At 31.8% G+C, this 19,829-nt stretch overlaps 1 protein-coding gene across 1 annotated transcript; it reads left to right on the top strand.

Moving 5' to 3' along the window:
• The first annotated feature begins 308 nt into the window (after positions 1–308).
• On the top strand, positions 309–17,001 carry LOC145319007 (G1/S-specific cyclin-D2-like). The gene is made up of 6 exons (XM_080160821.1): positions 309–1,497; positions 10,434–10,535; positions 10,805–10,918; positions 15,219–15,469; positions 15,617–15,788; positions 16,037–17,001. Exons 1-6 carry the CDS (start codon positions 1,201–1,203, stop codon positions 16,292–16,294), a joined length of 1,194 nt encoding a protein of 397 aa, XP_080016947.1. The 5' UTR covers positions 309–1,200; the 3' UTR covers positions 16,295–17,001.
• Positions 17,002–19,829: the final 2,828 nt, after the last annotated feature.

Here is a 19,829-nt window from a genome sequence, read left to right as displayed (position 1 = left end):
GGAAGTAAATTATAAAGTTGCTTCGCTTCTTATAGGGGAATGGAGTTTTGGGGTCTCTACTAAAACGATTCTATAATCAACGGAGGAAGTAAAAAGGGAGTGCGGAGGTGAGGAGTTTTTGAGTTTTAGGGGGGTTAGTTGCCATCCCATGAATGAATATAATTTACGTCATGCGAAGAGTCCTAAAATGTTCTACGCAGCCTAATTACCCCTCTTTTATCCCCTTTTTACAGCCCATTTTTAGGGGTGTCTCAAAAAGAGAGACAGTATTTTTCTTGAGTGCAAAGACGAAAAATGTATGTATTAAGAGCATCCGTTTACTTGGGGGCGCTCCATGCGTATAGGCAATGCGGCATGGGTCAATTTTTCACTCAGCCCAATTTTGTTCAGCCTACTATAAGCAATGTTAAACGGCATGGGGCAACTTACACACACGTACGGCAGGGGTCGACTATAAATTGCGGGCAGATGGTGACAAACAGTGTTAGGGGAAAGACTGGCGCATTTTTCTCTCAATTTTGAACATTTTTGTGATTTTGTGAAGCTGTTTTCAGCTAAAAATAGACATTAATCATATTTTTTGTTTGCCCTCTGCATTTTATGTTAAAATTTAGTTATAAGCAATAAAACAGACCCTCAATTTATATTGTTAAAGAACCCACAAAAGTTATAAATATTGTTTTAGAAACATTAAAAAGTGATTTTTAACTTTTTCGACGTCTGAAATTTTGATTCATTGAGCTAGAAAAGTTTTTTTTTCAAGGATAGCATATAAATTGTTGATTTATAAGACGGCTAGATGGATTAAAAGGCCTTTTTGGTGTCTGGCTAGGCCTATTTTTTGTGATTATCTTATTTCGTCATATCTCAATGATTTAGCGTTTATTTACCTCCTAGGTTGGTAGAAGTAGGCCTATTTAGATAGTGATATAAAGGCCTAAATAAACAATATAGAAGTGAGAGAGAGAAAGAGTGTGGTATTTATCAAATACCAGGCCTATGTTTTATTAAGCCCAGGGCCTTTTTAGGCCTACTATCACACACACACACTCAGACACCTAATCAAGGGCCTAGCTTCATTACATGCTAAATTAAAATTGCATACAAGTCTTGAAGCTGCCTTCTTTTTGTCCGTCTGAAGGACGTTTGTTGTGTGTTTTTCTAACGAACTTTTTATTTTGTGTCTAATTATCTCAAATAATGGCTGATTTACGGTGCCGTGAAGCTTTTGTGGAGCCGCTGCCAGCGGCTGCAGCCGCCGAACGCTCCGCGTTGGTAGAGTGCGGTCGGGGCGGCGGAAATCTAGCGGCTCCGCCCTACAACGCCCCCCTGGTATGTCGGGCCTACAAGGATCCCGTCATTTTGGAGGATATCCGAGTTTTCAACAATATGTTGGATATCGAGGAGTTTTACGTGGCGGCTACAAACTATTTTCAAAGCAGCCAGACGGAAATTAAGCCGCATATGCGCAAAATTGTCACTGATTGGATGCTAGAGGTAAGTTAATAGTAAGGTATTTATCGCATTGTATTATAGACAGCTTTTCGCGGATATTAAAAAAATTATAAGATTTAAACCAGTTTCGTTCGACACGATCGGTCGAAGGCCCTGGCTAACAAAACTGGATTTAATAACATGTTATATATTTTAATATTCGTGGAAAATTGTCAGTAATACGACGCTTTACATGATTTTTCTGTACGCGTTAAGAACCGGTTTTAATCCAGCGGATATCAATTGGTTGGATTCGAAGCTTTTCTGTAAAATCTGTAAAATACATGAATAAGGATGAGTTACAGCCTAAACTACAAAAGACACTTGTTTTTCCCCATTCATTGGTAATTTTGCTTTTGTACTAAATCATCCTTCTTTTAAGGGCCTAATAATATACCTAAACAATACATGGCGACAAATAAGCACTTTTTTTCTGTCTAATCATCGATTTTACTGCATATCTCAACATTTTATGTCTATAGATTATTTTTTTTTTGCTTATTTTGGATGTAAGATTGTAAAGCCTGCTTTTCTAATGAAATTTTATTTTTATGTACTAAGTAGTTACGTCAAGGCATCCAAGCTTTTTTTTTGGGGGGGGGGGAGGGCGAAAACTATATTTTTGGGGGTCAAATCACCCTTTTATCCCCCCCCCCCCCACCCCTTGGACGTCACTGAGTAACGCAGTTATCTATAATTAGGGTTTGTGGGATCGTCTGTTTATCTTTATTTTCAAAGGGTTGTAGTAGAAAAATATTTCCTTAATGCTTTCATGATTCTCTAAAAAACATTTTAAATGAATAGTGCTTTAATTTAATATCTTTACTTAATTTGTTTTATTAGCGGGCTGTAGTTTATTTGTAGTTAACATAACAGTCTTGAATTGTAATATTTTTAGACATAATATATCCGCCATATGGCTGTACCTATGTAATAAACCAGCAGTTTTTGCTCATTTTATTACACAAAAATGTCTGCTTTTGAAGTTGCATGAAATTTAAGAAGGCAAAAAACTACCTAGACTAAAGAGTTGGTTCTGGGCTTAATTAAAGTTAGGATATTACAGTAAGTTTACAGTATTTTCTTGACCATTACTCTATTGTAATTAACTGTTTTAAGACGACTTTAGAACCAACTAAAAAGACAATTACAAGATGATTACATAGTTAGGTTGTAAAACATTTATATAAAGATCTGTCCAAAAAGTCATCTTGAATTTGAGGAATAGACACTTTTTTGCGGCCCTTGGTATATTAGTGTTTTTACAAAACCGTTAAAAGTTTTGTTTTGTATGATTTTTATTTGATTTAGTGAATCATCAATGATAATAATGTTCATAGGTAGAGCAGCAATAACAAGCTAATGTTTAATTTAAGCTAAAGTACAAATTAAACAAAAAAAAGGTATCAATTAACTTAAATTTTAATTTTTGGCAGGTACCTATTGTAAATAAATCACAACATATAACTTATTTTTTAAGCAATCTATGGTTCAACGTTTTGAAAATCCGTTAATTAACAAGAAAGACATTTTCAATTTTCTTTAATAGTAAAAATTAGCTTAATTGTAAACACATTTTAAAGTTCAAGGTAGAAGTTTGTACATTTTTAACAACTTATTATTATTACATCTTGATATCTATCTTTCTATCTCTGGATGTCTGTATCACTATCTATCTATGTATGAATGTCTGTATGTCTAGTCGAGGAAAACAGAATATGTTATGTCTGAAATAATTTTGTATTTTAATTTTGTTTTGATTCATTTCAATTTAATTTATTTGTCTATTGATTTAAGGCCTTGAATTCCAGGATCATTTTTTTAGAATACAAATTGAATTCCTATATTTTTAAAGATTTTTTGTATTATAAAATATGTAAAAACGAAGGTGTATGCTTGAGTTCAAGATCTCGCTAACCGCTTGAGCGATTCACATTCGGAATTAAGCAGTGTGCCGGAGCCGGGAGCACCAACATTTTTGGTGGAGCCGGATCCGGAGCCGTATTTTTCGTTAAAAACGGCTCCGGCTCCGGATTAGCTAAAAATGATTTTTTAAAGTAATATTACAATTTGGCAACGGTCTATTTTCATAAAATAAACTGAAAAACTATTGTTACTTAACAAATAGACACACATCCTTCTACTTTTATATAGCTTTAATCAAATGAAAGCAAAATATTTTATATTATTTATTTTAATTATCAAATTCAATAATGAAAAAAAATTGATATATTAATTTTAAGGTAGGAGCCGGAGCCGCATCAAAACTATACGGCTCCGACACCTTGGTTTTAAGCTAAATGAAAGTACATATAATAGGAATGTTTAAATATGTACCAAAAAATCACGAAACCTTTTAACAAATTTCATAATGTTATGATATGTTTTTACTAGTTAGATTTTTTGCTCATTTTTATCATGATTAGTTAGTAATGTAGTTTAATAGAGTTACTACTTGTAAAGTCTAAAATAGATATTTTCTTTTCGCTGGAATTATTTATTTTTGATCAAGGGAAATCAGCTAATAGGCATAAAGTAATGGACAAATGTTAAAAATAAATATTAGTTTTGAGAATTATTATTTTCATTTGTCAAATTTTTAATTTAATTTTAACCTTAAATATATTTAATAAAAAGTAAATTAGCTTAAAACCATCCCTGGATCTATGTGAAACTTCCCTGAGATGGAGAACTCAATGAGTTATTGGGTTATTGAAATCATAAGCTACAAACAAAAAAGAACCTTACTACTTTATAATATAAGGATTACTTTAGAATTATTTCATTGTTGTCAATTAGAACCTCTAGATATAATTATATAAAATCAATATTAATACCAGACTTAACATTTGCTGGGCTGTTTGGACATAATATTCCTTGTTTATTATACTTTTGTGGGAGAGGGGGGGGGTATTTGTTAAATAATTAATTTATGGAAAATATTACTTGAGGGAAGGGGGTGGGAGGGATTGCTTAATTATGAAATTTGACCATTGAATTCACATATGCTCAATTATAGTTTGACTTATATTTGAGATCTTATGTTTATATTTTACTGCCAAATATTTTGCTTTTTATTATAGATAAGGATATAATTACAGGGGCTAATTCAATTAAAGTCCAAAAGTTCACATCCTATTATAGAAAAAAAGGCGAGGCAGTTTTTCTTACGTTTTTTTATGTAGGTATTTTTGTTGATAAAAAAATGTACAAATTACACTGAAGAAACGCATATTTTTAGCAAATGAAAAATAAATAAAGAAAGGGGGTCAAGAAAATTTAAATTTCAGAAAGGGACACAGTAATAGATTTTGACAATAAGTATTCAAATGACAAGGGGGGGGGGGGGTGGGGGTAAAATAAGGGAACAATAGACTTCATGGGGGTAAAGTAAGTAATTTGACACCAAGAATTCAAAGGACACCCCCCTCTATTTTTCCACCATAATAATTCTTTCTATTTTTAGAAGAAAATGCGCAATTTTTGAGAGAGTACACAATGTTTAGAAAATTTGTCCATTTCAATTACTCAACTAGCCCATAGAATAAGAAAATATTTTCAAAACAAAAAGGTTGCTTAACGCAAAATTTAATACTAACTAAAGATGCCCGATGTTAAGTAAGATCTTGTAAACGGCTAGACTAATTGTTTGACAAGGCAAGCCTTGGAGTGAAGATACAAAAGCATTTTAAGACATAATTCAAATATTTTTTATTGTTTTTCTGTCCTTCAATTTTGATAACTTTTTGTGTAAGACAAAAAACTGATCTCAATCACTCGATATTATTTTTTTTCTTTGTGATTTTGAAAGAAAAACAATTGTGAGTAATAAATATGTCAATAAAACATTTTTTTGGTTTGTAGCTCAGCTTCTCTAAAACTAATGTCTGTCAGTTTTCAGTATCTACAATGACAGTTTTTTCTCTCACGCAATCAATCAATCAAAGATTGACATTAAAATTCATTGAGCTCCATGACTACTATGCCATATTTAGCAATTTTATTAAATTCTTGCCTTATTTTGATTTAGAAATGTAGGTAGAATTTTCACTTCAAAGTTCATCTTTCCTAAGGATTACTGATAACAAGTGAATTTCTGTACACGCGCCTAATGAATGAGATATTTTATGGACAGACTGAAAGTTTGAATAATACCTAGGGAAGTTTCGCTACTACAAACACATGAAAAGAACAAAAAAGAAAGAAAATAATAAAGTACACCAAATGAACAAACATTCGCTTTTTTTCAAGACAAGAAATCAAGAATCTGACGGGAAATTTATGTATAGGTATGATTTATACAGTCTGATTTGTGTTCTTTGGTATAAGATACTTTTTTAGTACAAAAAACTAAATTCCTTTTTATTCGTTGGATAGGTTTGTATTAGTATATTCATAAATTGTCAATCATGACCCCTGTTATTTAGTGCCATATAGTCGACATTAATATTTTCAATGATTTAATTTAAATCAAACTGTACAAATCTTTATGTTAACAATAGTCGATCTTATATACTGGTTTTAAGACATTTTTTTGACATGCTACGGATTGTTTTTAGATAAACTAGAGTAGGAAAATAACAGTTGGCTACAAGGTTGACATAAATAAGGTTAGCACATTAGATTAGGGGTCTAATACGATCTTGGTAAGCTAAAAAGAAAAATAGTATTATGTATATTACCCTAGTAATAATCTGCAGTTCTGATGCTATTTGATCCTTACAAATAGTTAAGGCATTATCCCCTGAACCGATAACAAAAATTCTAACACCAACCCCCCCCCCCCCCCCCTCCCCCCCAAATAAATTCTAGCTCTCGTGAGGGTGCTTAAACTAAATGGCATTAAAAATGAGCATTAACGTTACACTTTTCTCAAAAAAATAGTGGTTAACTTTTTTGGGAAGTAAACATCTTTATATTTTGCCTACCTTCATAAAAACTCCTTGATGAAATTCAAGGCGGTATCTTGTATTCAAGTATTTGTACAAGTCACCAAATAGTGACACACACACTCACACACACACACACACAGGCTTTTTAAACATTCTTAAATTCAGCCAAAAATAAAGATAGATATTTAAGCTTTAAACCATGCAATGATAGTATATTTAACATATCTCTAATGCACCCTTAAGTGTAAGAGTAAGTCCCCCGAACGACATAAAGACGTACATACAAGCCTTACATGATTTGAATCTATTTCAAATTGTTGTATTTGTATCTCTCCCTGCCTATAACCCGAGAAGTTAGGAGTTAAAAGTATCCATCTAAAACAGAAAAAACTTAATATATCTTAAAATTATTTTACTGTTCTGCCTTTTTGTTTGCAATTGTTAAACTTTTTGAAAACACTTATAGTAAAATTAACGCTTTTACTTTTTAGCGTTTCTTTTTTAGCATAGTCTTCTTTATTTTTGCTGCAGCTTTGTGAGGCAACTGTTAGGATGAGAAATAGTTTTAGCATTGTTTATTTGAACTTGATTTGACTTCTGATAAAATACTCAGACCTGTCTCTTTTTCTGGTGTACATTCACTTACACTAAGTGTTTCATATCAGGGATCTAATGGGATAAGACAATGGCCGATTTTAATTTATGTACATCCCCAAAAATAAAACTTTAAATTTCTCCTATAGTTTACAATTAGTGATTGAAAAGTTTGAACACCCAACCTAATGAACCACCCAATCAAAATTCGATAAAAGTCCCTAAAGTTTTTAAACCAACGAATAAGAAACGTCAATGTCCTCTCCCTCTCGGTTTCATCTTGTAACATTAGCAAAATGACACAACAGCTAAACATTTATCTATAAGAATGGGATAAGAGTGAAGGAATAAGGTAGGTGAAGTTGTGCGCTGTTGTAATAAATTGTCATTGTGATGATTTTATTTTAGTCGTCTAAGAGGGGTGATGTGGGAAAGGTGTGTTTAAACTTTTCATTTTATTCCCTTCAAATCTTTGAAACCCATCAATTTACTCCCCACAGCGAAAGCTTTGACGTCCTTGGATGAATTGATGTGATACATGCGCGGAAGTGAATGCATACCTATTCTTTTTTTTTACCAGATAAGGGCTGTTCACACACAAATTTGGGCAGCATATCTGCTCTATGACTAAGATATGTACGTATGTCCAGATACTCTAGGTAGATATGATTATTATCGATTCTAATCTTAAGGAATTTTGTTAATATTTGTACAATGCCAATGGTTTTTGTCGACAATTTATACATGGCTGACATATTATCGACTGTTTTAAATGACATTTTCAATGTCGACTGTATAGCATTATATAACAGAGGCCATATCTGATATATTATCCACTATACATTGATAGCATATGATGATTCCATTACCTACAGCATTACTAACAGTTTATTCTTTTCTGATAATACATAAGATGGTATTTTTAAATCCTATTTTATTGTAAAATACTGAAAATTAAACAAAAAGCCCCAAAAAATCAAATTTGAATGGAATTACATTAAGCTAATCTTCTTTTGTTTATTGGCTTTTGTTGGGAGGGAGATTTTTATTATACAAAATAGTCCATGTGATAGGAACTTTGACAATATTTTTTGCAAGCTCAGCATTTTTATAGTTTAGGGGTTGTCTGACCGTTCATAAGTGATCAAACTTCAAAGTTTTTTTTAACTATAACTTTATTGATTGAGGATAGGTTTTTAAGATTTGCATTACGAATTTTTGCTTTATACGGGTTGATTATCTTTTTCTATAAATCATAAATACTGCCTAAAAATGCAATTTTTTGCACATTGATTATGAACAAAATTGTCCTTTTTGGAATAATTATCCAAATTTTTTTTTTCTTTTGTTTGTTTTGTTTTATACCAAATATCTAAATTGGTAGATTTTCTGTGACATTTTATATGCTTGGCTTCCTTTTTTATGCCGAAATATTTCAAGAAATTTGGTATTTTTATAAATCGACGTTTTTTACCTTTTAAAATCCTAAATGTTTATGTATGCAACATTTGATTGCATTAGTTAGTTTAAAAATTAGTTAGTGATTATGTATGGCTGTTCCGGTCAATGTTCGTAAATCAGGGTTAGGTCAGCCCGACGCAGTAGTTAGACTCCCGCAAGGACTAAGGACTTTGGTGTAGATTGTGGGTTTATTTCCATTGGATATTAAACTTTAAAAAGATAATTTTACTTTTAAGATGTTGAATTTAAAAAAGTCTACATTTTTGGCGAAAAATTACCATTAAAGTATTTAAATTTAATCTTCAACTATATTGGTGGTTTGTAGGTATACGATATAAGATATTGTACCTAATATTTTTATTGTTTGTTTATTATGAAACATAAAAGAATGTTGCTTCAAATATTTTTTATTATCATGGGCTGGCATTCTTTCGTGAACATTTTTTACAGCGTGTTAAGGAATTAAATTGATGGACACTTAAAGTGAGAGAAGAGTGTTTATACTAAACAAATGGTTTGGTTATTTGCTAGTTGTCTTTTTTTTTGTTTTTTTTTTTTTGGGGGGGGGGGGTTTGAGGGGAGGGGTGGGAATAGTTGATCTATAAGTAACATGTTTATTTCTAAAAATCCTCGAAATGTTCATATATTAATATTAAAAATCCTCTTAAACATTGATGTGTATTATTCAATACCCAATAGACACCTGACAAAACCTTTTTTTCTTTTTTATTCAGTTATCTACCAAACAATCCCTAAAATGATAAAAACTTAAATTTTATCTCTAAAAAATTTACATTTTTAGTAGCCATTAGATTCCTACTTTTCATGGCAATAAAACATTTTATTTATGTCAATCCTTTTGGTTTAAGGGTTAGGGGCGGGGGTAAAGGGTTTGAGCTGGTTGGTGCGTGCGTGCAAGATAAAGAGTTTTTATGAGTGTGATTCTAAATATGATTTAACTATTTTTAAACAAGATTTACAACATTCATCAGTAGCAAAGCAAATAATGTAAATAAACATAATAGGATGGACAAATTAAGCTATAGAGTAGATTTTCATTGATCAGGAGATTCTGAATTGTAAGTGGCTTTGCAATAGCATGATAATATAGACATTTTTAATAACTTAAAAATATGTAAAATTAATAAACTTAAAATCTGTTATTTTGATCAATCTATGTTGGAAAAATTCTTGAAATCTGTAAATAAACAAAGAAAATATCGTTCATTCCACAAAATTCAAGAGTCCACCCCCCGAAAGGAACCTAGGGCCGGCCATTAAACTATTTTATTGTCTCACATAACTCTTTGAAAATTAAACAGTCAGGACTTTTATTGGCGCAGGCCAGGCAAATCTTAGAGACATTTACGTCCGTCAATTCAAACAATTTCTTTCAATTGTGGCAAATATGGCAAAATCCAACAAATTTCTTATGGTCCAGGAATATAACCACCACCACCCCCCCCCCCCCCCTTTATTCTTAGATTTTTTAATGAATCTTCATACAAGGACATTGTTACCAATATGAGATCTTTGATTTCACGACCTTTTTCTAGAGTTGCACCTGTTCCTGGACCAAAGCATAACTACAACCTACAATTTTACTGCCTCTTAATCAGAATGTATTACTCTTATGATTGATATCTATGGAAATGATAAAATTTGGAGGGGGTTTGTTAAGTCCCTTCTTAATTTATAAGTAAATTGTCAAAATATTTCCCAGAAGTATTTAGTTTTTAGTGGCAAATTTTGTCGAGTTGTTATATATATTTGTTTTAAGCCTTTTTTTTACGATTTTCCAATTTTTACTAGGTCTTAGTTTTGCATTAGGACATCTTATAGTTTTTCAAATAAGAAAAGAATTTACGTCTTAGATAGTTTAAAGCTGCAAGAACAACGAATTTAGTGATATTTATATGGAAAAAAGATAAAAGAAATAAAACACACCAAATGTTCTTAAATACCTAACCTAATAAAAAATGTGAATTGCAGGTATGTTTGGACCAGAACTGTCATGCTGATGTTTTCCTGTTATCCTGCAATATCATGGACAGATTTCTTTCTATCATTAACATCAAGAAAAATCAATTCCAGGTAAAAAAAATAATACAAAAATTAGTTATATTTTTTGTAAAAGTGGTAGATAGATTGTGTGTGTATGGTTGCTTTTATTGATCATACCTCTCAGAAGAAATTATGATGAAAAGGAATATTTTTTGTTCTAATTAAATTTACTTAAAGCTTACCTAAGCATTTTGTTAAAAACTGTTCTAGCTATCATTGTGCTATCTCATTAAATCCATTTTTTGATGACCCCTACCTATATAATAATGCTCTTAAAAAATTCTAACTTCATTTTTTAGTTGGTTGCCGCCTCATCGCTTTTCATCGCCTCTAAGTTGGTGGACCCCTGCCCCATCTCCGCCTCGGATTTAATCAACTACACAGACTTCACCTATGAGGTCACAGAACTTCTGGTAAGATTTTTAGATGATTTTTTTAGAAAGGGTATTCAAACTTTTCCACCAATAATTTTGATCTATGTAAGGGTTAATTTATTATTATTAATTGATTAGGGGGGATTTAATTTATCACCCATTGTCTTATCCCTTAAACATCCCTTAATCTTCGTAGGAATGTAGGTTGCTTTACACATTTGTAATTTTTAAAGATATTCTTAATATATTGTCTAATATTCTACAAATTTAAACTTTATATCATTTATTTAACAATTCATTATTATTATCTAAAAATTTTAGGTCATAAATAACAAAAAAAAGGCTCCTGTTACCTTTAAATTTATGAAAAAGTTTGCTGTAATCTTTGCTATTTAAAACAATGACGATTACTATTTCAAAACAACTTCCTCTGCCCTTTTCAACTTTTACCTTCAAATGGTATATATATGTTGGTACCATGTAGCTTATTCTAAAAGAGCTAAATAAGTGTAGGATTATTTGTATTATCGGATATGCAATCAATTGCGAGAATTCATTTTGAGAGGAAACACAAATGAAATAAATTGGAGGGTGTTCTAACAGAGTTGGTGAAAAACCAGGGGTTTTTTTAAAAAAAAGAACAAACCAGTTTGGTTTTTTGGTTCAAACCGGTTTTTTTTATTAAAAAAAAAACAGTTTTTTTTTTTTTAATAATATCCAAATTATAGTCCTGCCCCCTTCCCTCTTTTTCCCCCCCTCCCCTATTTTCATACCCAAAAACGGAGGTGCCCAAATCTGCCCACAAGGACCAGATAAAGGGCAGCCCAAAACCACCCGCCCAAAAGCGCCCGCCTGATTTGACAACCCTGGATGGTGTGATACATGAGGTGGAAATGATGTCCAACCTTGTTATTGATATTTGATCTTGAAAATTGAACCTTGAATGGAGTAAAATGGGCACTTCATAGATTTTTTGAAAATAAAATGCACCAATGTTTTTTTAAAATAAGTTTTATAGATATTATAAACTCCTAATTATTTTTATTGGAGAGAAAAAAAGGGACGTAGATTAATTGGCAAATATAATAATAAAACAAACTTTTAAACTTTTTTTCTCATAAGAAGGCTGTTAAAATTTAGTGTTTGTTGCGTTTGCAGATTTATAATGAGTAGCTTTGCTCATAATCTTGATTCCTTTATGAAAGAACTTGATTAATTTTGCAATTAAAAATAAATTAGCCTTTGATTTTCTACAGACTTGCCGCTTTGATTAGGTCATTTATTTTTAGTAATGTAGCTACTCTATGGGTAGCACCTTTAAGTTATTGAGGTATCCATTTTTTAAAGCTTTTTATAGGGCCTGGGAGAGTTTTTTTTCAATATTAAGTCTTTTGATGTTTTTGAATTGTTTATGTAATGTGCCAAACCACTCTACATATCTAACGTCAATCTGTTGGTCAGCTGCATTAAAGTTGATTTTTTCAGCTTGTATTTAAAATAGGTGCCTTAAATTTTTCCACCACCTTTAAATAACTTCTCTTTATCTTACTTTGTCCGTCTGATTAGCTGTCTATGAGCTTCGCTTTCTTATGGATGTTGTCTTCCTTGTTATTTATAATAGGATTTAACCTAAATTGATATGGTCAAAGAAACAACAAGATAAAAGCGTTGTTTACTTCTTATTTAAAAAGATTAAATATAATGAATGAAAAAATAAATTTTTTTTTGCTTAATTTATGTACAAAATTTTCAATATTTTATGGTGTTAAAAAGATTATGATTTTTTTGAGCTTTAAAAATATATTTTAATTTTCTGCATTAAATTGCTTCTATTGTCAACTATTGTGTCTTATTTCTATACGGATAGAAAACATACGGAGAAACATATTTCTCGCCCCTGAAAAGGGCTTTTATGGAATAATTTTTCTAACTCTTACCTAACCAAACTTTTTTTTGTGCTTTTGCTTCAATTGTTTAAGTAGCCGCATAAATATGATAATTGCAAAATGCTACAAAATATTTCAAAATTGGCGCGATTATGAATTTGTTTACTTAATTTTAATAAAAACAGTTTATCACTTAAAATGAAATGGATAAGGTTTCTTAAAAACAATCCTATACTTTAATGTAATAAATGGTATGTGTAAATTTATGTTTTTGTATGCCCTGTAAAAGCTCGCGAATGGCTGGACCAATCGTTCCTAAATTTTGGGGGAATTTCGGTCATTTGGAGGAGAATACAAAATCGTCACCCACTACATCCAACTTTAATTATTGTCGAATATTTAGATAAATCATCTACTGCATGCTCTGATTAACAATTTTTCTTACAGTAGCCTTGTCCATTTCTTTTTTTTATCACTCAAAGGGAAGAAAAGCCGGCTTGGTGATGCACAAAAAGTTTTCCAAAAATCAGCTGATTTCTGTTCTTATCAGCTGATTAGTTCTTGTTGCTAAGATAAAGATAAAAAAGAATGACAATGTTTAAATAAAGTAAATGAGTTGAAAATTTCTCATCTTAAAACTAAAAGGAAAGAATGACAAGCAGCCAAGTTTTAAAATGGCTACAGTGACTTTAAAAAGTCTTTTTATTGCGTTTTTTGTAAAGTTTTTGTGCATACGAACAAAGAAAACTATTTATTAGCTGCGCTAGAAAAAAAACTGTCGAGACGATTACTCTTATCAATTAAAGTTGCGCCAATGAATGATTTTGGCTTGATGAAAAAAATACAAAAATATTTGTACAGAAAGTTCCTTAAAGATAAAGTATTTGTTTCTTTGGATGGAGGGGAATAAAAAAACATAAGATTTATGTTTTACTGTACAGTAGTAATCACACATAGCAATTTGGAATTTTCTTCAAATGGTGGTCCAGGGGGGTTATACTGACCCTAATGGCAGCTTAAAACCAGTCTAGAACCGATACCAAGCTCGGTCTAGAAATTGTTTTACGGTCGGTCTAGGGGTTTATGAGATTTTACAGGATCATACATATGGACATCCTGCTCCTTTTATTATTATTCATTAAAGTTCTTTCTTCCATTGGCATGCAAAGCGATTCACAAGGGGGGATGTAACACCCCCCTTCCGAACGCCACTGTTTTTTTTTTTCTTTTTTTTGTCATTAAAAGGAGCGACTATTTTGAACAGTATTTGTTTTTCTAATGATAACAGATTAATACATTTCATTTATTCATTTGTTTGGTGATGATTTCATCCTTTAAATAAATAAATATTAATGCAGGATTTTAGTATCTTTACCAGATGCGACTTTGCCCATAGACATTTTGACAATCCACATTTTAAGACCTCATATTTTTTTGTGAAGTTTAATTCTTGTTTAAAAAAGGGAGTAATTTTCAAAATTCATGTTATGTCTATTTTGTCTACAACTACCCTTGAATTAAAATATGTTCATACATTTTAAACAATATTACATAGGTATCCATTTGTATTAGCATGAATATTTCCTTTTTTTCAATTTTTACAAAATGAGCTTAAATTAGTTGATACTTTTACATTATTCAGAAACCTAAATTTTATAACATCCAGCTAGAAAAAAATTATATCTAAGTTTGCTAATCTAAATATTTTATGTTACCTATCTTTTGTTAAAACACTTTTTGGCAACCCCTAAAATTATGATTTATAGCATTATAATAGTAAAATGAATGATCAGCTATTTTTTTAGAAGCATAGCTTCACTATAGATATAATGATACGTCTTGCTAAAGTGCATTTTTATTAGGAAAAGCGTTGGCTTGATACTTTTTCCCCATCCTAAATTACCTAATTTTAAATCTATTTATGAATACTTTTGCTATGCTATCTTTAACACATTCACTCTTGTTATTATGAGCTTGTTTGTTTCAACTAACGCCAGTAATAAAACTATTAAGACTAATATTAATGGATGTGAAGATACGTGGATATTATGACAGGGAAAAATTGTCGTAATTTAGGTTGCTATTTCCTTGTAATTTATTGATTAATCCGTTCATCAAGTAGGAGGAGAGGAGATGGGGAATATCGTTATTTTAGGCCGATACAAGTTTCACTTTATTAGAGTACATGATAATCTGGTGAAAGATCCATGTAATAATAAATCCATTCTAATATCATTGTAATAAAATGAAATTGTGTGTTAAGTTTTTTTGCTTTATTTGAACGGCCTAAATATTTTGTTTGAAATTTTGATAGCGAGGCTTTAAAGAAGTTGTGGTCTTTACGTCAGTAAGTTTAAACGTCACATATTTGGTTATAACGAAATTTTAAAAGCTTCTACTGAAAATATCCATGTTATCCAAAATTTGAGTTAATTTATTATTCTTTATTTTAGGAAATGGAGTTGTTAATCTTATCCAAATTAAAATGGGACCTATCTGCAATTACTCCCTATGATTTCCTGGAATACCTACTCAAGTTATTGACCGATGGCGGGTTCTGTGACCGGGCAAGCATGACCGCTGATGACCGAACAACCTCCGGATATTTGGAGGATACACAGACAGACCATTTGGCAAGTTTGGACACAAGTTTGCTGAAGAAAAACACAGAAAACTTCATTGTTCTTTGTGCTACTGAATTTAGGTAAGTCCGTTTTTTCATGGATCTTCAGCGCAGCTACTAGCCTAAAACCGACCAAAAAGGACAATATCAGTCATATGATTATCTGATTTTCAAAAATCTTCTAATTTTATTTAAGTTTTTTCACTTATGAAGAAAATTTCTACTTAGGTTTTCAATGTATCCACCAAGTATGCTTTCATCAGCAGCTTTGGCAGCTGCCGCCAGCCGCCTAGAAGAGCAGCAGCTGGACAACAACACAACCATAGAACAGCTAGACAACAGACCTAGTACTAGAAACAGATTGCTGAAACAGCTGCAAAGCATTACTGGAGTTGAACTGGTAAGTTTTAAAGTTTGCTATAGCTGCAAATCAGCAAATATCACAATAATAGTGTTTAAAATCACAAAATGCAATAGAATTTAATAGATTTGAGAGTAATCGACTTGGATAGGTAAAAATTTGAAATATAATCATTTACCTATCCATAAGAAATTTTTGCATTGTTGCCTGTCTGCCTGTCTTTCTGAATTCCATATCTTTGAGTTTTATTTATGTTTATTTTTTTCAAAATTATTTTATATTTCTAGGAATGTTTGATGAGTTGTGTTCAACAAATAGAGGAAACCTCGCGGGCTGCCGTCAACAATCTGCAAAACAATTCAATCCAACAACAACGCAGCAACAATGCGACATCTGTCAAAGAAAATTCAAACCATAATGAAGAAAATGGCGCAGTTGCGGGCACCGACAACAAAGATGGTTCCAGTGACTCGGGGGCAGAGCGGGGTGCTTCCAACAAGACGCCGACGGAGGTTTTTAACGTGGACTGGCTGTGTGTGGCGTAAGCCAGGCGTGCTGGGAGCTCTTTAACTGACATTTTAGCGCCAAATTTGTGATAAAGTTGTGTGATGTAGTACCTTAATTTGGCGCCTTTTTTCGATGACGACATTTTCATAGTGATGGCGTCATTATGGCGTCTTTTTTTTGTTTTCACTAAAATTAGGCGCCAAATTTATTGTGTGACGCACTAAACTCTGTAATTGCGTAATTTACCAAACTAGTCCAAAAACTGCATTTTACATGAAAAAGAGGAAATTAAAGTTAAAAAAGTGTTCCCAGCGTTGATTTTTGAATTTTAGAGTAGAAATAAAAGTGAATAATTCAAACTGTAAAGAAAGCATTTTTAAAGTACTTAAAAAATCATGTTATGATGTATGCTAATTATTATTTATTAATGTATAAAACATTGTGTGATTTTTAAAAATTCATTCTGAAAAAAAAAATAATGAAAATTCTTACTTAAAATAGTAAACCTTTACCTTTAAAACTATTGATAATATTATTTTTAAATTACGCTTTAATGATACGCTTAAATTAAATTTTAAAAGACTTGTATGAAAATTTTCAGCAAAAATGAAAAAAATGTATATTTAATATATGTTATGCCAAATATTAGTAAAAGTAAATTACTATTTTTATAATAATAATTGTTGATTTATTCTGTTATATTGTATTTACTATCAAAATTAAATATATATCATTATAATGTTTATCCAATTGTCTTTTTTAAGTAGCGAAATTACTCTGTGATTAGGGCATTTCCTTACGTCCGTCAGTATGTCAAACAGTCCAAAAATGAGATTTCTATAGATGAATAAAATAAGAATTATAGAAAAGCTTTACTCCATAAAGCTTGATCTAAAAGATGAATAATACAAAATAAATTGACATCAAATTTTTGCCACAAAGCCAGGGAAAAGGGAATGATCAAAAACTATTCTAAAGATTCAATAATACATTCACAAGTTATTAAGCTAACGAATGGCAGAACGTAACTGCACTTGGGGGAGAGGGCAGTCTGTTAACACCCTCCCAGCATAAACCGAACCTTGCATTTCTGATACTCCCAACCATATTGTGTTTAATTGACGGTTTATATCATACAATGAAACAAATTTTTAATTCTTAAATTGGCAAAAGCATGTGTAATGTTCGTCTGTTGCATTTGTTTCGTGATACACTACTGTACCACAATGTGAGAATGTGTTGCTTTATAAAAGGTATCCAACAGATTATGATTTGTCTGATCGATTTCTGATTGATAGAAATAGATTAACAACCCTTACTAACAACGTCCTTAAAAACAAAACTTTTTTATAAATTATATCTTTAATGCTCATCTTATATTTGGTTAGGTTAAGTTAAGGTCAGTAAAGCCTTACTCAAAAGTTTTGGGTCACTCACGGGGCTAGAACTCCTCAGATGGTTTGCATGGTCCAGTCTTTTATTAGAGGGATTTTAACAGGGAAATTAAGAGATAAGCCAATGGACATCCCCAATGAACATACATGCAGTACTTTTCAGCTCCTCAGTTCCACTAGGTGGCCCCTCTCCTCCTTATAGAAAAATATCCTCTTATAGGTCTGCATTTAGGTATTAAAAAAATTTTTTGGCGCGTAGCGCCAAAAAATCACTAAAAACAATTTTTGGCGCTTCGCGCCATAGTAACACTAATACAATGGTAATTAATTTTTATTAGAATTAGATATTATGCTGAAGACAGTCAAAGAATCCCCTTCTTAACAATCTTAAAGCAATTTTATAGTTTTTTGTGAAAAAGAAATATTTACAATTTTTTTTAAAAACTGAATTTTGATCAATTTGATTGGTTAATTAAAATGATTGATATTTTTTACTTATTATTACTTAGGTAGTTATTTTTTAGACTTCAAGAAATATTTTTGTATAATGAATATTAAAGGGGGACGTAACTGAAGCTTTTTTGATGCAGAGGGGGGGGGGGGGTTTTCTCAGGAACCACTTGATTAACCGTGTAAATTTTTAGAACTTAAGCTTTTATGGGTATGAACAACTTATGGTTTCAAAGTCAACCCCCTACCCCTACCCCCACCCCCTAGCCCCCCAGGGCTCAAAAAACCCCTAAAAATGAACCTAACCTTAATTTGACCATTTGACCAATAGGGATGATTTCTTAAACTTAAGCTTTTATGGTTATAAACTAACTTCTATTTTAAAAGTTACTCCCATGCCGCCAACCCCTAGCCCTCCCTGGCTCCAAAAAACCCTAAAATGGACCTATCCTTAATTTTCTCAGAAACCATTTAACCAAAAGAGATGATTACTTTAACTTAAGTTTTTATGGTTATAATCTAGCTTTTAGCCTAGAAGTCACCCCCCAGCCGCCAACCACTAGCCCTCCGGGCTCCAAAAAACCCTAAAAATGAACCTAACCTTTATTTTCTCAGAAACCATTTAACCAATAGAGATTATTTCTTAAACTTAAGCTTTTATGGTTATAAACTAACTTCTAGTTTAGAAGTCACCCCCCTGCTGCCAACCCCTAGCCCTCCAGGGCTCCAAAAAACCCTAAAAATGAACCTAACCTTTATTTTCTCAGAAACCATTTGACCAATAGAGATGATTTCTTAAACTTAAGCTTTTATGGTTATAAACTAACTTCTAGTTTAGAAGTTACTCCCCTGCCAACCCCTAGCCCTCCAGGGCTCAAAAAAAACCCTAAAAATGAACCTAACCTTAATTTACTCAGAAACCATTTGATCAATAGAGATAATTGCTTAAACTTAATCTATAATGCTAATGAACTAAATTTTGGTTTAGAAGTCACCCCCCTGCCGCCAACCCCTAGCCCTTTGGTGCTCCAAAAAACCCTAAAAATGAACCTAACCTTTATTTTCTCAGAAACCATTTGACCAATAGAGATGATTTCTTATACTTAAGCTTTTACGCTTATAAACTAACTTCTAGTTTTGTAGTTACCCCCCTGCCGCCAACCACTAGGCCTCCCGGGATCAAAAAAAAACCCATAAAAATGAACCTAACCTTTATTTTCTCAGAAACCATTTAATCAATATAGATGATTTCTTAAACTTAAGCTTTTATGCTTATAAACTAACTTTTAGTATAGAAGTCACCCCACCTGCGCCAACCCCTAGCCTTCCGGGGCTCAAAAACCCTAAAAATTGACCTAACCTTATTTTTTTCATAAACTATTTAAACAAGAGAGATGATTTCTTAAACTTAAGCTTTTATGCTTATAAACTAACTTATAGTTTTGAAGTCACTCCCCTGCCGCAAACCCCTAGCCCTCCGGGGCTCATAAAAACCTAAAAATGAACCTGACTTTAATTTTCTCAGAAACCATTTGATCAATAGAGTTGATTTCTTAAACTTATGCTTTTATGCTTATAAACTTACTTTTAGTTTAGAAGTCACCCCCCTGCCGCCAACCCTTAGCCCTCCGGGGCTCAAAAACCCTAAAAATGAACCTAACTTTAATTTTATCAGAAACTATTTGATCAAAAGAGATGATTTCTTAAACTTAAGCTTTTATGCCTATAA

Source organism: Acartia tonsa, chromosome 5, assembly GCF_053477335.1.
Source record: "Acartia tonsa isolate MP-2025a chromosome 5, ASM5347733v1, whole genome shotgun sequence".
Lineage (NCBI taxonomy): Eukaryota > Metazoa > Arthropoda > Copepoda > Calanoida > Acartiidae > Acartia > Acartia tonsa.
Note: the sequence above shows the minus strand (reverse complement) of the source record. Positions and strands in the feature narration are given on the sequence as shown.

Excerpts from the sequence above, each read along its gene's own strand:
- LOC145319007 (XM_080160821.1), top strand. The coding sequence starts at position 1,201 with ATGGCTGATTTACGGTGCCGTGAAGCTTTTGTGGAGCCGCTGCCAGCG. Across the intron at positions 1,498-10,433 it reads TCACTGATTGGATGCTAGAG|GTATGTTTGGACCAGAACTG; the intron begins GTAAGTTAATAG and ends TGTGAATTGCAG. Across the intron at positions 15,470-15,616 it reads CTTTGTGCTACTGAATTTAG|GTTTTCAATGTATCCACCAA; the intron begins GTAAGTCCGTTT and ends ATTTCTACTTAG.